The following is a 17,989-nucleotide window of genomic DNA, read 5'->3' as shown; positions in this document are numbered from 1 at the left end:
ATGGCTATATAGCAGTCCCCCCCCCCCCCCCCCCCCACGGAAAGCTGACTATATAGTGGGTTTTCCCCCTTTTTATAGCCAGATTACCCCCACGAAAAACCTACTACATAGTAGATTTCCCCCTTTTTTAAAATTCCGGTCATGTTTATGGCGGACCATTCGATTGATGGGTTTCTAAATCATGGGTAAGGGTTATTATAATTGATTATGTATTAAAGGCATGTGTAAAGTTAGTATTTACAACTTTGTTTTAAAGTCAAGCATATTCATATTCATGTTTTAAAGCACATTTTTTACGAAACGCGAAGTTTTATGATGTAAAGATTTTTTTAATGTTACTTTCCAACCAGAACAAAGTCGGTATCTTTGCTGGTTACTCTGAAAAATGTGAAATGGAACCTGAACTAACTTTATGTATATATTATCATTCACTGCATGCTAATTTACCGCTTTTTATTTTGCAAAGTGATTTATAAATATAAAATTTTTCGGTTGCTATTTTTATGAATAAAAATTTATTGATTTATTTATTTAGTTATTTATTATATTATTAGTCATCTTATGAATTGATTAAATATTTTGAAGAATAATGATTTTACCCGCGTACCTTTTTAAATATTTTTGTTCGTAAATTTAAAAAGAAAAGCAGAATTAAACGTAATTTTAAACCATTTTGATAAGGACATATATAATTGAGTGTGTATTTTCAAATGATGTTTTTACTTTCTAATGACCGTAAACATATGGTGATGTTTTCATCTCGTTTTTTTTTTTTAGATATATGACCCTAAAAATACACTATTCGTAATAATTGGATTTTAAACATCGGGCATGGAAACATTAAGGGCCCCTACCCTGGGGACTAAAATTTTCAGGGTCATATACTAGTGCTACAGTACCCGCAACGTTATTTTTTACAATCCTATCCTATCGTATCGTGTATCAATCCTATCGTATCGTGCGTGTATACTTTTCTATCGTGCGTTAATCCTATCCTATCGTGCGTTAATCCTATCAGGTTAATCGTTTAATTTCAACAATTCTTCCGTTTATCCTATCATGGTAATCGTTTCGTGCCTTTTCATAAGCAAGTAAATTTATTACTTAGTTGCAACTCGTTCGGTGCGCCGTATACGAATATTTATCGAACAAGACTTGTAAAATCCTATCCAACATTCTGTCAGGATTCTAATTTTTTAATTTTTTGGATCAAAATTAACCAATATTATATGTAAATCATATCTATTAACATTGAAAATGAAAAACGAAGTTCTTAGGAACAAGATAACATATTTACTTGTATATCGAATATATTAAATCGTACGCAGAGTGTACAGTCTGGGCGGACTCCGAAAACGGAGTATTTGGCACCGTCATGCATTGCGATTTTCTCAACTTCCGTTTTGTAGCTAATGTAAATAATGGAGAGTTGCCTCCCTTTCCCGTAAAAAAACGTGATTGAAAAATTGAAAAAATCCTTCAGGAGAGTAAAAACGACTCAGAAATACTTAATTTTAAAATTATACCTCCAAAGAAATGTGGAAATGTTTCGGTAAACAACAGGGAAAAAAATACAAAAATTTAAACTCACACATTGTCGACCAGGCATAGGATAAGAAAATCAGACTTCAAATTAAAACTTGGAAGTAAGGAAATGGAAATTTAAATGTTGCACTCATGTAAGTATTTAAGCCTTTAATAAATGTGATGTTTTTTTTTTAAATACGACAAATTACGATGTATACAAGGTTTTAAGAAATGCCGACTGGGCGAGTCATCGCGTGATCAAAAGAACGGTGTATTGACTACAAACGGGATATAAAACTCACAATAATAGTTTATTTCACACCCTAGCACATAACTAATTTTTAATAATAGTGAAATCATGGAAAAACATTAATTTATTCACGTTTATTGACATCGTCATCGGAAACAGAATTGACCAACTTTGAACAGCAAATAAAATTTGATTTGCCATACGAACGTATATTTTTGCCAAATACATTCTCTTGAAACATGTCTTATAAAGCATTTAAACGTATTTTCAGACCTGCATATGAATAATCCGCTTTGCACGATCAATTTTCCTGAATGCCCTGTTTTCACGTAAAAATGTGATATTTTGATTAACTGCGCATGCGTCGAACTCCTTTTTCGGAGTATTTTTACTTTTGAGAAATCACTTCCGTTTGCTCCGTTTTCTGAGTCCGCCCAGACTGGTGTATACCTGCGTAAACATTAACTTTTATGCAATATAATATTTTACAGAAACAAAACTATTGATGATATAATTTATATTTAATTAAAACCCGATCTTGTATTTTGAACCCGTTATTTTCCGTGTGATATTTTATTTCAGGCTGAAATGTTCTTGTCAATCAGCTAGGATGTGTGGTAATGAAAACAATGTTAACATGGTTAACAAATCGTACGCGGAATGTGTATCTGCGTAAATATTTAGTTAACTTGTCTGAAATAATTCGTTTTTAATGCATCATTTTCACATACAGAAAGAAATGTTCTTATGATAGATTTTATATTTACTTTATACAAGTGTTGGATTTATATAATTAAACCCGCTATTTTACGAGTGATTTAATCTCGGGCTGAAATATTCGCGGCGATCGGCTAAGGTGTTCGGTAATGAAAACAATTTTAACATTACAGAACATTTATTGATCATTAAAGCTCATAATTTTAGTAAGAAAAAAAATTAACTGGTCATTTTTATACATTATATAAATTGACTCGGCAATTGTTACTAAAAAGAAATTCCACGTAAATCACATTCAGCCATTATCAGTTTGTTCGTAAATATCGTTTAAAGCGATCATACGTTTATCATGAACATCGTTTATCCTTTCCTATCGTGTATCAATCCTATCATATCGTGCGTGTATACTGTTCTATCGTGCGTTAATCCTATCCTTTCGTGCGTGTATACTGTTCTATCGTGCGTTAATGCTATCCTATCGTGCGTGAATCCTATCCTTTCGTTTATCTTGTAAAAAATAACGTTGCGGGTACTGTACACCACTACCACTACCACCAAGATATGGTTAAGTGGTCATCTCTATAATTTTATATTCGGGCCCCCACTTATAAAACACTATTCAATCATTATAATGAGGTTTTAAACATTGGGCCCTGAAACAATGAGGGCCCCTTACCTTGAGCGCTCAAATTTTCAGAGACATCAACAAGTGGTTAACCACTGCCACTGTGAATACATGGTGACGTGGTTATCTCTAGTTTATGAGATATGGGACCCTTAAGAATATGCACTATTTTCATTATAATAGGATTTTAAACATTGGGCTCTGAAACATCGGAAACAAAATTTCTCAAAAACAGAGGTTTAGCCTGAACAAAATTTGCAGACGAAGTGATAGATTAATTAAAAAATTTTCAAAACATTTTTCACTCACAAATTCAGAACACAGAATTATACATATACATGTAAGTGTATATCTTGTAAAACCAAGTACTTTTTTCAATTAATTACCTTAATTAATTAAGTTCTACGTATTATTCCATTACACACATGTTCAATTTTCGGCATTGTATATAAAAATAATCAATCGGCAAAACGAAACTTAACCTGTACAGATGAATGCAGATATACAACCTGGAGGTGTAGAAACATTGATTTTAATCCTTACTGGGATTCCATGAATATTTTTTTATAAAATCTGAACCAAAAACGTGAGGGAGAAACCCTACTATGATGGAAAAGCTACTATATAGTAGCTTTTCCCCCCAGGGGGAAAGTCTACTATATAGTAGGTTTTCCGGGGAGAGAAGCTACTATGTGGGAAAACTGCTATACAACACCGGGAAAAGTTCTTTTTCAAGCTGATTTTTCCATCTTCATATTCATTTTAAGCATAACTAAACAGATCTTAACGTTTACCACTTTCATATTTGGTCTAAAACTGGAATTTTCACTTCAACGTTCAAAATTAGAACAAAAGCTTTGATAACATAGTAAAGAATTGTAAGCTCTGTAACTCGCTTATAACTCAACGGATGACACTAAAATTCTGGTTGCCTATTGAACATGCCTTACTGAAGCATCGTAAACACTAAAATCGGGAAATAATGTTTGACCAAAATCGTGACCATGTCCCTTTAACAAATTATTAGTCTTTATCTCAGCCAAACAAAATCCAAAAGAACTCAAAAACTTCTTTATCATTCGAAGCATTACAGATGTGACACCATTTATTCTTAGTAAGGTCCATCACACACTGAAGTGACGTTTAAAACAGTCAAGAGTTTTCGGCCATTGAATTTCAGTGGTATAACACAAAATTAACACAAACACTCCTTTTTTAAAAGCATATGGAAAGAATCTAATAACCTGGTACTATTGCACAGCTGCACGGCGAGATAGGGAGCCGATGTGTAGTTGGTTCTCTTGACGAGTATCTGTCCGCCGGTACAAGGACTAGGAGTGTTGTACACTGACACGTTGAGGGCGTACCAACAAGGGGGCGTGGCGCTCATACAAGCTGTGAGAATAAGAAGGCATGACATTTGTATCATCTTTTAATCTCTCTGTCTCTCTCGTTGAACATTACTAACCTGGTTCGTGAGGCCAAGGTATCTGCACCCCACACTCGTACCATGGTTCACTGCGCCAAACAGTGTTCCCTCCAATGGTTTGTATGCTGAATTCATTGCCCACATATCGTCTTGCATAGCCTGAAACAAGACACGAACTTTGTTTTGAATATGAATAATTGATTTCAACAAAATTTGTTCCAGAAGGTCGTTTCACTTCTCTTTAAAGTTTTGATTGTTATTGAGAAGATTAAATATTTCACACACATTTTTTGGCTTAAATTCAAATGGCGAAAACCACTGAAAATAATACTTCATATACAGTTTAGCATATATAGATATAAATATGTGTACACATAGACTGAGAGTAGTAAACAGTAACAGATGACTCATTTACATCAATTAAGGTAGTTCTTATGCTCGGTACTAAATGGACTCAATTAGTAAAATACATAAAGTTAAAAAAGACACTGTTATTTAAGATTATAGATATGGGGGGTTGAAAATGATCGACTTCAGTAAATTTATAACTGCACTAAAATCCAGATGGATCAGACGAATACTGCATTCAAATAGTAAATGTGTTCCATACTCCAGTCAATAATTCATTGTAATTCTGGTAATATGTGAAAAAGAGGATCTTCGTTGGTTTTTGATATATGTAAACTACTGTAAATCCTTTCTGAAAGAAGGGTTTTCTATGCTGGACTCATTTTAATGAAAATACCAGTAAAACAAAAATGAACAATTGGTATGAACAAATATGGGACAACCCACAGATTCAAATCGAAAATAAACTTATCTCTCTTAAACATTACTTCAATGCAGGCATTTTCTTATTGTTTGATTTATATAACCTTGATGGAAAATTTTTAAATTACGAGCAATTTTTAGATATGAATATAAAAACAAACTTTATTGAATATTGTGGAATTAAAAAGGCAGTATCCTCGAGAACAAAACAGATAGCACTTTTTGATAAAACCTTCGGACTACATATTCCCTCTTCTATAAGAATATTTCTTAAAAATGAAAAAGGATGCAAAGATATGGATCAATTACTGGTATATGCTTGCAAACAAGTTATTACAGCAGTACAAAATGGCAAGCTAATGGAAATAATTATTCAGAAAAAAACATGGAGTAGAATATTTGAACTTCCTTTTATAGTTACACAGGAAACAGAACTTCGGTGGCTTTAATTCCAAATACTCCAAAGAATAGTTCCAATAATTGGATATCTCTTCAAGTTAAACATTTTGAATTATTATTCATGCACATTTTGCAAGAACTATATAAAAACAATTGAACACCTCTATGATTGTGTACATGTAAAAGAGGTTTGGTTTAAGATAGAAGAATGGATGCTAAATAAATGTAATATCTCTGTTTACTTTGATAAAATATCTGTCTTGTTTGGAAAATATACAAATAGAAACATTTTATTTTTTGTAGACTGCAGAATTATATATATATATATATATATTTTTCTTTAAAAAAGTTACCAATTTTAGGAAAATTAAAGCTGGATATACAAAATTTAAACTAATTGCATCATTATTTTTAATTAAATTGTTGCAAGTAAGTACACTTTATGGACCTGATGTAACAAAATGATGCAATGGATATAATATGTTTGGTCATTTTAAGGATATTATGGACTCAAACCTGAATCCATGGTGTTTATTCTGTAGAATGACTTTTTAGAAAAGATTATCTGAAATAAATCATATGTTGACGGGTTACTCTTCACGATATCAGCTCTAAACGAAGTTGACGCTCGAGAAAAATTTCGTAAAAATCACTTTTAACTACAGTTTTCTGTTGTGGGCTGTCAACAATGTCAGATATCGTTGTAACATTATTTTAGTTGACGAAAAAGCTTATGTCTTCAAATTTTAACAGATTTTAGTGAGAGAAAAAAGTAATCCCCGAGGGGGGTGGGGGGTCAAAACAAGAATATATAAGCATGTACCGGAGCTCCTGGTTAATCAGAAATCTTGTTTTTCATTTTAACAAAATCAAGTGCCTAAAAATTAATCAATTTTCATCTTTCATACAAATCATACAAATGTAAAGGGACTTAGACACGATTTAAGAACAAAATTCTATTTTTTAATTCTTATGTATAAAATGGTTTACTTTCGAATTTTGAATGATTGACCAAAATTTGAATGTTAGAAGTCAAGTTATAAGAGAGATATCAAGTAAGATCCATTGTTATGTAAACAAAGATCGAGTCTTGTATTTGTTTACAAATAATGTCAAGGACAGAATTACCATTTCCTTGACAAAAAGGGCCGTGACAAACAGGATAAACTGATTAAATTTGTTAATAAATGATATTATTAACAGAAAAAAGCAACTTTTATTCGAAATTTATTGCAATAAACCAGTTATGTAAACAATAACAAGGCCAAAGTTTTTTTTTACACAACAAAGAATGTCACCTTCTGTATTTTCCACATAACTCAATATTTCACTTTCAAATTTTAACAAAGCATTAAAAATGCCCATATTAATTTTTCCAATCATTAAAAATTGGAAAACAAAAATATTTTTTTAACTTCATTCGTGTCCAAGTCCCTTTAATTGTTTATTATTGCCATTGTTAACAACAGCGATTTAGGGCAATATCAATACCAGATGTAAAAGTCGAACCAATATTGTAAAATCCGCATTATGACGTAGTGCGACTACATTAACACAGTTTGAACTAATGAAATTAATTCCTTTCAGCCTACAGACTCAATACATGTAACTTTGTACAACCCCATTATATAGTATAAGGAATTTTTACTTCTTCCTGATCAACACTAAATGCAATAGATGAGAAAATTCGCAAGATCGAGCTTTCGTCTTAATAGTTGTACGTCAATCATACATGTTGGGGTATCATTTAGTAGATAAATATATCTACACCATGGGTTAATACATAATACAGTATAAACCTGTACAAATTTTACCACTCATAATAAGTTTAGGTTGTTCAAATACTACTACTAGTATAACTGCCAATTGACGGATATGAAATCAAATCATTGTGAAAACGGAATTGGTTTTCGTATGTATATAAATTTCTATATGCTTTTATAGATACGTTTTAAAATAATTGGTTGTTTACAGGACAGAAATCTAGTAGCCAACCGTAAAGATATAATACTATACTGCAATCCCTTTTGTCTGGCTCAAGCATAGTTTACCTGTCAGTGCAGGTGCGTTTACGTAGGTCCCAGGGAGAACTGCATCCATCTCTTGTCCCCCAACCAATTCACAGTGGTCAGCCCCCGCCGTGCCCTCACCATCACCAATATTAAGAAATTTATCTGTTAAATTTCCTCCAAGAAAAATCTGGTACCTGCCATTTTATTTTAAAAGGGAAAAATTATCCAAGATGTAAATATACGATATTCATTTCAAGAGATATGAAACTGTACCTTCCCTTATAATAGGCCGTATTTATATAATGATACATACGTGTAATATGATAATTACAGTTGTAATGTATGTAATCTTATTTATGTTACACGAGCTCTATTCTCATTAATTTCGATTTCTTTAAAAGTACCCTGTTTTTTTAGTCACAATAACACTTATAAACGTTACCTTTGAGTTTACTTTGAAAAATAATGTAACCATATTTTTTTTAGAAATTGGAACAGGTAATATCTCTTGTTAAAAAACTAACGGTATAAGCCTATAATGGTGAGGTAAATGCTTTTAACATATCGTTACTGTAAATTCCTAATTAAACGCGTGGAATTTATATCAGCGTAAAATCGCGAGAAGCTCGTCTCGCGAATTTTAAAATCTCGCTTTAAATATTCCGACATATGTAAACTACATGAAACTATGATAAAATTTCGGCATTCGCGATTTCATGTTCTCGCGATTTGATGGAGAATCGTTGAATCGCGGAATTAAGTTCTCGCGTAAAATGTGGAATCTACAGAATACAATTAGAGAAAAAAAGACAAACAAAAAAATACATTAAACAATAACTAATAAAACAAAAGAAAAACAAGAAAAAGCAAAAAGATAACAAAATAAGATAGAATCCCTAGCATTGCTTTCAATAGTTTACCTTGTTGAATTGCAAAGTTCTACTCCGACAATAGGAGCGGAAGTATATTTGGTCTTCATGACGTATCTCTTCCCGCCTGTACATCCGTTCCACGCAGTATCATGGACAAAGCTATACTCATTCCAGCACGATGTCGAAGTGTTGAAACAGGCTAAAAGGTGGATAAGATTAAATTAATTTCTATACAATGTTCCATATGTCTGATGTTCCAACGATCTAATTTAAATATTTTATTTTGGCTTACGAGGTTCTGGCTGTGTTGGAATAGTAATTCCACATTCGTGCCATGAATTGCACTTATAAGAGGTCGCTTTACCAATCGTTCCAACCGTGAAAGGTTCACCCCAGTTAGAACGTTTATATCCTAAAGAAAATAAAAGTATTCCGCTTCAAAGACATATCATATTATCATTTTTGCAATGAATTCCATTTTATACATTTAAAAAAAAAAATCCTGTCTCAAAGTACCCGTAACAGTTGGAGCTGTTGTATAATCATTTGCCATTATAGCCTCAGTTTGGTATCCGCCTACAAGTTCACAGTGATCCGCCCCTGAACCATTACCATCACCAACGCTGAGGAATTTATCGGTAAAAGCGGATCCCAAAACTATCTTGTACCTGAAAAATAATGTTAGATTTAGTCTTTAAAATTTTCTAATGTTTACTTACTAGTCCCTTCATCAATGATTCGATACAGAATACACGTAGATATACGAGACCACTAATACATGTCATGTTTCGGAAGAAAGGCAGTTAATTTACAATGAAAGTTAAAAAAAGCTTTTTAATAGCACGTAAAATAAAGCGTGCAAAAACTGGACTCTATCCTTGAGAATTTTAAAGTAAATTTTGAGTAGTGCCTGAGTAATGAAAAAAGTAGCTACAAGAAGTTTATAAAAACACCAACGAATGTGCTGAATCTGCGTCAAGCCACACAGAAATGTTGTTATTTGCCAGCTTGCGGAAAAAATAATTCATTACAAGAAACCATTTATATAACATACAGTAAGCCATATAATTTTGCAAAATTCTTTGGATGTTAGAATCTGTATGATACGGCCATAAAAATTTTGAGATTATAAAGTCTCCTCCAAAAAAGTGCTCCCAAGTTAACATCTACTTACAGAAAATAGAAATCTGTTATCTGGTGCAGCAAACAGTTATCGTTGCGCCGAGTGCAATTTTTTATTTTGGTTTAAACAGTACAGTTAGAATAAGATTCTTGAAAACCAAACAAAAGGATCCGCCTGCCTATATTCTGTCCCATAAATCTATACAGCACAGTTTCTAATACTTCATATTATTCATAAATACCTCAAGGTCTATGTTGCTGTTCATTAAATAATATGAAGAAATCCATATATGTTTACCTCCAGTGGTCAAAATGAGGTAGATTTAGAACCAAAAAGCGGTAGTTGTGTGCGCGGCCTTTTTCGTGCATATTTCAAAGCACAATTTTTTATATACTAATAAGGGTTTCTGATTAATAAATAACGATATTTAAAATATAATTTTTTTTGGAAATTTAGTAATATCAACACATGCAATAAAAAGGTTTGCATACATTTGCCTTCAAAATGATTAGTTTTTTTTTAATTTTTCTAACACATAAGAGAAATAAGAGCTAGTAGGAAATCGTATCTTCTTTTTCAGTAACAAAAACAATTGTTACTTGCTTATCACAAATCATGCAATGTTGCAATAATATAAACAACAAGTCTAGTTTACTGTTAATATTTAGTCATTGTTAAAGCCACGTGTGGAATTGCAAGGCTTCCTCCCTGGCAAAAAAAATATAGACATGTCTTGTAACTAACGTAATCATTAGAAGTGGCTTTTTTGAAAACTTGTTATTCACCCCGTAGGCGTCGGAGGGAGAATGAGTTAAAAAGCGGTAGACTAACACGGTAGAAATAACATGTATGAATATCCCAATTTTTTTCCATTTCAAATCTCCTTTCTTTAGCTTGTCATGTTTCCGTTCCCAGCTAAAAATAAAAAAATCTTCGGGGATTTAAAACTTCAACAGACAGGTATTTCGAATGACTTTAAAATAGATAAACGATGTCAACATTTCTTATTCCAAATCTGTTTTCGTTCTTGTGAACTTTTTAAGAGTGAAATATGATAATGTGTAAATGAAAAAAGTCGTGGATTTTTTCCCCACTCATCGATTTCAATTGTCATTCTTTCACAAGTATTAATTGTCTTTTCATAAACATTCGTCATAAATTAATCAAACAATAACTTGTGACAAACTTTAGTCAAAATAAGCCAAAACAAAACTAATCAACGTAGTCATCGCATACTCAGTCCACATTGTGACGTCAAATGTATGTAATAGATCAGTTTGTTATACATCTTTACATATTTTCTTTGTAAAATTACAACAAATAAATATGCTATTCTATCTAACTGTGAAATAGTTTCCGTTGATATCTGCCCATGGTGAACAGTCATAGAAACTATTCACCGCCGGAATTCGATTTTCCTCGTTTCTTTTAGTGTAGTCCATGTCGTTACGTTATATCAAAAGTCCGTAAACTCTCATTTCTTTACCATTAAAAAATATATATTTCACGAAAAAATATTTTAAATTTGTTTGTAACGCGCTTTCTGATTTGCTGAATAAAATCATTTTATTTTTTTATTTAAAAAACAAAAACCTACGTCACAGTAAGTCTTACGTCAAAAAAGTATTAATTCACCAGTTGATGTTGTGTTTGAACGATGTACAATTTATCCCCGAGTACATGTACCCAAACAAACTCCGTCACCATAAGCAGAAAACATTCCGCGTTTTTCTGTAAACCATTTTGTATGGTTTTAATCATTTGTAATCACTAAATATAACTTAAAACTTTATAATTTATGAAAATATTAACATTTTTTATCATTATTTAAATAAGCCCCCTGAATACGACGTTATAACACGTGCTTACAACTTATGAACCTAACTCCGTCACCCACATGTTCTATGATATGCCAGGGAAGACACATTTACAATTTAGTTTAAACTCAATTCGTATCTAGGCCAAGTTATAATAAGTAAAATTGGTGCATACAAATTAAATTGTATTTAATTTCATCGAAATGAAATTTTTTAAAAATGGGTTCTTGTAAAAACGATCACAATGACCTTTTAAAGGGACATGGTCACGATTTGGTCAGAAATTATTTTTCAGTTTTGAATGTTTAACAGTGCTTCAGTGAGTCATTTGTAAAGGTCAACCAAAATTTGAGTGTCAGTCGTCATCTTATAAGAGAGATACAGGTCATACAATTCTTTGTCATGTAAACAAAGCTTTGTTTACGTTTTAAAAATAGAAGTGAAAATTCCAGTTTAAGACCCAAAATAAAAGTAATAAACGCTATAGAAGAAATTAGAACAGATAGAATTAAGCTTGAAAAAAAGTTTACCGGTATATTGAACCAATGTAAACGAAAACGGGGCATGAGCCTTGTTTACATGATAAAGAATTATGAGCTCTGTATTTTGTTTATACCTCTGCAACTGACATTCAAATTTTGGTTTATCATTAGAAATGCATTTTTAAAGTTTTATAAACACTAAAAATAGAAATATGAAATTTGACCAAAATCGTGACCATGCCCCTTTAAGAATGTATGGATGCCGTTTAATTTCTGTACTAACATATTTCAAATATTTAATATCATTAATGAATATAAATGGTTATATTATTTATTTATTACACTATGTTTTGTAAATGTAGCATAACGTTATTCTAGATAGCAGCATATCTTATAAATATATATACGCTAAATAAGTAACAAAAAATACGACGTGAGCGGTTTGACGTTAGCATCAACTGTAGTGCATAAACGCTATTGCGGACTGAAAAATTGTATTCATAACCTTAATAAAGATGGATTAAATGTGAAATATTTCATTTTGACCTTTCCAAATATGACTTACTACCGTAAATGATCGAATGGGCCCGCATGTCAGAATAATTGATATTTTAGTGCACACGTGAAACGGTGTTAGCTGATTTCACGCAATTAATGGTGTATAAAATAAACAAGGTGTACGTAATATTGTTATGTTTGAACACATTCTTAAATTTAACCGTTGTAAATTGTTGACATTTGATTGAAGATTTTTGACATGCCAAAAATGAAGTCATATTCACACTTGATTTCAAACGCCGAGGAATTTCCCGAAAGTGACGGAGTTGAGGATCTATGCGACAAAGTCACTCAAGATTGAATTACACACTTGAGAAAAGGTACTCAAATTTACAGAAACTATTTGGTAATGAAAAATATAATGATTTATAAACTGTACATATCAGTTTGCTAAATAAGCGAAAAAATGCAGTTTGGGGATGAAAATAAATATCTAAAAAATTCAGTTCTGATCAGTAAGTAAACCCATGCGGGATTTTAACTCGGGGTGTACGGATCACATGCCCGACACTTTCGCCACTCGCGATCGTCTAATGAGAAAGTAACATGTTGCCCCCGATAGAATCCTTTTAATAATACGAAATGACGTAGAGGTCATCCATTTTGTGATGATGTATTATTCACATTTTAAGGTCAAAGGAACGTTTTAATGTACAACTAATAGCAAAAAAATAAGGAATAAATTCAATATTTACCCATTTTATACGTGATATAAAATAGGTTTGAACAGTTTACGCTCTTTTTATAAACCGTTTCACGGTTTATATACCCTAAACTGCCCCATCTTATTTTAAATTCGACTGAAAGCGATGTTTGACGCCAGCGACCTCATTTTCAGCAAGCGACGGACAGTGAGTCGAAGTAAAAAAGGGTCCCAAGGCTATAATACCAAGCCAATTGTTCAAACCGTGCTGCTTTTTAATGTTATCTATGGAGATCGACCTTATATTTTGGTACATGTGCAGTACTTATGTGAAGATTGCAGATTTTTTTTTTACCTTGATTGTGATAAAACTGATCGTTAATTTTGTGGAAAAAGTCCGGTTCTTTGATGTTAATGTTTTTATTTTCCATTAAATAATTTAATAAGACATACGTAAAGTAATACTCCGTCGAAAGTTTCTGTTTCCACCACATTTTGCATAATATTTAAAAAATCAATTCATTAATCTATTTGTACCTAAACTACGTTTATCTGCTAGAATAAAATAGTCCAGAAATATTTATTTGGAAATGCCCCGCGGCAGGTTTTGCTACATTACAAAAAATAAAGATGTTTACGGCGATTTTGTATTGCAAACGACATGAAAAGTACCTGGATGATAACTTGAAATTATGCGAGGTGTCCCAAGTATTTTTGAATGGAGAAAAGATATCTATCATAAATATCCGTAAGAATTTTGTTATCGTTCATGTTAATTGCTTTGGGTACAAATAAATGAAGTATCAATGAAGGAATTTACGATTTTTTAAACATCGATTTTAAATGTTTTCATTTTGAAATGTATGTGTACTTTGTTAAATGTTTTTCAAAAAGTTACAGAAACAGTAACCTGGGACAGGGAATAGTCCTGTTTTTATTTATTTAAGCACTGTTGAAACTTACCTGGTTTACATAGTCAATCATTTACCGAATTACTTTCGATTGAAACCTTTGAAAATTATTAATCCAATTTAGGGGCAATAAACATCAACGAGTGCCGGTATTTTAATTAATAATAATTAATTGCAAGTTTATTTATAACGCTTTTAAATTGCTGATGCATTTCTCAAAGCGCTTTTACAATTATTACCCCAGCAGATCTTAAAGCATTCCAGAGCCTTCTCAGTGCAGCAGCCGTTAAGGCGCTCAGACGCTTACATTCTGACAATATCTTTCACTGTCTATAGCCAGGTACCCATTTTACACTGGGGAGGAGTGAGGAAATACATGTAAAGTGTCTTTCCCAAGGACACAACGTCGACCTGCCGCGGCCAGGATTCGAACCCACAACCTTTCGGTCATGAGTCCTGCACCTTAACCACTCGGCTACCGACGAGTGAACTTTGTCGAACAAAATGGCTGCCAATATTGCTACGCCAAGGGGCTGGAAAACAAGTTTTTAGCCTCTCTTCTAGTACCTCTAATCCAACTTTCAATTCCACTTTTTTTTCAAGTACATGTATATACGTGGTACTGTATTAGGCCTCGCTTCGCCCCCACTCGCTGCGCTCTGTATAATTAACGATATACAATGCGTAGAGTAAGTCATATAATTTCTTTGTTTTTCAGTAGTCCTATTTCTGTTTGTCTATCTGCATGAACAGATGTATATATAACATGATGATAATTGGCCGTTGCCCTCAATATTCAATCAACCCTCCAGCGGAGTAAAATCAACGATAGGAAAAGCATTTCAAACACAGTTAAAATACCAGTCAAGCACTTTTTTGAGTATTTAAAAGCAAGATACAGTTTACAAAGAAACTTTGACCCTTTATTACATTATATGTAACAACTTAAGAATTCGTAGGGTCAGTGTAAATGTACAGGAAATTTTTTCTCTTCAGCTGGATGCTTTCGTTCGAGCTTGCAATGCTGCGCTCGCTGATGGTAAAACTAAATGTCTAAATTATACTGATTGCTGATTGTTCAATTACCTGGTGGGGCTGCATAGGACCACGCCCACATACGGGGCGGAAGGATACTGAGTTCTCCGGACATAACGAGTCCCCCCGGTACATCCGTCCCAAGTGTTGTCGTAGGTGAAGTTATACTGGATCCAACACGAAGCCGGTGTTTTGAAGCAGTCTGAAGTAAAAAAACCCCACATAATTTATAAAAAATTACAAAGCTCAGCGAGACGAAGCATCGCTCATATGAGACAACTATTATCGTCATATAAGAAAATAATAGTTTGATTTGATCTATATCATGATTTGATACATGTAATTTATAATATGATATAATATAACATAACATAACATAACATAATATAATATAATACATTTTGATATATTTGATCCCACTTTTTTCATTTAGATTATGTTAATTTCAGAATTTTTATAATATCATGATTGGTTTCATATAATTTTTTACATCATATTTTAATTTAATATCAATCCTATAATGCAAAATGACATTAAGCTACTTTATATATTTATATTGTATAAAATGATATGAAATATATTGTGTCATATGTGACAGTAAACAATAGTATCACATGTTACTATATCGTAAATAAATATACATTTTTTACAATTTCATTTCATTCGATTGTTACAATGGTATGTAATGTTACGAAAATGTTATGAAAAACCCCTTTAAAAACAACATTCTAAAGTGCGTAATATTTGGACCAAGTGAACGCACCTTTAAAAAGTTCTTATTTGAAATTGCGTTGATTAGTCGATATGGAGACACCTAAATAAAAATCTGCAGGGTTTTGTAGAAATACCTCAGGATTTTCAAAATGATTAACAATTATTCTAACCGTGTTTAGCTCAATAAGAAATATTTTAAAAGCCAAGATGATTTTAAAGCTAACCTAATAAGCTGTTTCTCGATGAAAAAGTTTTCTGATAAGATCATGAAATCAGCAATGTATACTTAAGCCATATTGTGAGAATTGCTATGTCTGATTAAAACAAGAACAGCATTGCGCAGCCGTCAAGTTCTTTTTTCAATTTTTAAAAAAATATCTTTACCTTTTAAATATATTTGCAGGAAATTTATTCTTTTATAAGGGATCTTGTATTTTGTTCAAAAGATTCTGCTATGCAATAAACCACAAGAGGCCAAGGGGTTACAACGCTCAACTGATTAACAATAACCATATAACTCAAAATAAAAATCTCTGCGGTTTCAAAATAAAAATACCTGGACAATTTAGGACAAGTTAGTAAAGTATAAGTCTTGTTTTGAAAGGTTTTCATTTTTTTCACATACAGTGTATTCTGTTGTAAGACGTTGAGCTTCTTGGTTGTTTCAGCTCTTGAATAAAATATTTAAATTTATTTCTATGTAAAAAGAAAATCTATTCCCACACCCCAGGGATCATGATTGTAACAAAACTTAGTCTACACTACCCTGAGGATGCTTCCACGCCATTTTAAGTCTTGCATGCCAAATGGTTTTTAAGGAGAATATTTTTAAAGATTTTCATTCATTTATTCCTAAATACCTTAAAGATAAATAAAATTGAGACCACACTATCTGAGATCTCTTCCAGCCTGTTTGTAAAAAAAGGACAACAAATTTTCGGGGATTACTAATTATCTCCCTTTGAAACAGGGCGTGACCCTTCGTTTGAAATAATTTAAATCCCTTCTACCGCAAGATGCTTATTGCAAAGCTTAAAAGTAGTTCTGAAGATGAAGATGAAAATTTGAAAAGTTACAACGTCAACAAAGACAGCACCAAAGACTATGACGAAAGACAGCAGACAAATTTTGATTAAAAAAGCTAATCTCGCATAAGAAGGTTTAGAAGATTAATGCCTGTCTGGCTAATGTTTTTAACGGATTTAATTTCAGTGCCTGTTTAGGAGGGTAAGAGTTGAATTTGAAACCCCGAGAAAACTATTTTTGACAATGGTTTTCAAGAAGTGTCAATTTCAACTCTTTCCTAAGCATGCACTATTCATTTGATTGTACTGAATGTCTTAATTTTTACAGAAAACTCTAGCTACTTTTAATATGAATGACGTGACTTCTATTGCAAACCGTACGCGCATAGTTTACGCGCATGTAACAATTCGTTGTGTTACTCGAGGGTAATAGTACGGATTATGAACTGCGTCTAACCCAATCAGATTTTAGTATTAAACATGAAAGAACAATTTTAAAAGTATCATTTTATTTTAGTTTTCCTTAAATATTTCATAGTTAAACATTGAAAGCCCTCTTGGGCCCCAATATTAGTCTAGGATCACAATCTTAACAATTTATAATCTACCCTTTCTAAGAATGCTTACATACTTATTGTAGCATTGTAGTTCTTGAGAATAGGATTTCTGAACATTTCTCTATATATTTCTATCTTAAACTTTGAACCCCTCTTTGGGCCCCATTATTAGTCTGGGTGTCATGGTTTCAACAATTAAGATTCTACATTTTTGAGAATGCTTGTCAGATCAAATGTTATAGCATTGTAGTTCTTGAGAAGCAGAGTTTTAAACATGTTCAATATATATTTCTATGTTAGACTTTGAACCCCTCCTGGGGAATCAGTATGATGGGGGGGGGGGGGTTCAGGGTTTTAACAAATTTAAATCTACATTGTTTGAGGATGCTTGCACAGTAATCTCACATTTTTAAACATTCTCCCTATCTATTTCTGTGTCAAACTTTACACCTCTCTCGTGCCTCAGTATTAGTCCGGGGGTGATGAGTTTAGCAATTGAGAATCTACTTTATTTGAGGATGC

General features: G+C 32.4%; 1 protein-coding gene across 1 annotated transcript in view; it reads right to left on the bottom strand.

Moving 5' to 3' along the window:
* LOC136271445 (uncharacterized) overlaps positions 1-16,672 on the bottom strand; it is a 29,435-nt gene extending 12,763 nt beyond the window's left edge. Inside the window, exons 1-8 of the mRNA XM_066071494.1 lie at positions 16,651-16,672; positions 15,223-15,373; positions 9,119-9,270; positions 8,895-9,014; positions 8,651-8,801; positions 7,770-7,924; positions 4,588-4,707; positions 4,364-4,514 (exon numbers count right to left, since the gene is read on the bottom strand). Of these exons, the coding sequence (XP_065927566.1) occupies positions 4,364-4,514; positions 4,588-4,707; positions 7,770-7,924; positions 8,651-8,801; positions 8,895-9,014; positions 9,119-9,270; positions 15,223-15,373; positions 16,651-16,672 (1,022 nt within the window). The remainder of the gene's footprint in view (positions 1-4,363; positions 4,515-4,587; positions 4,708-7,769; positions 7,925-8,650; positions 8,802-8,894; positions 9,015-9,118; positions 9,271-15,222; positions 15,374-16,650) is intronic.
* Positions 16,673-17,989: the final 1,317 nt, after the last annotated feature.

This window comes from Magallana gigas, chromosome 9 (assembly GCF_963853765.1).
Source record: "Magallana gigas chromosome 9, xbMagGiga1.1, whole genome shotgun sequence".
Taxonomy (NCBI): domain Eukaryota; kingdom Metazoa; phylum Mollusca; class Bivalvia; order Ostreida; family Ostreidae; genus Magallana; species Magallana gigas.
Note: the sequence above shows the minus strand (reverse complement) of the source record. Positions and strands in the feature narration are given on the sequence as shown.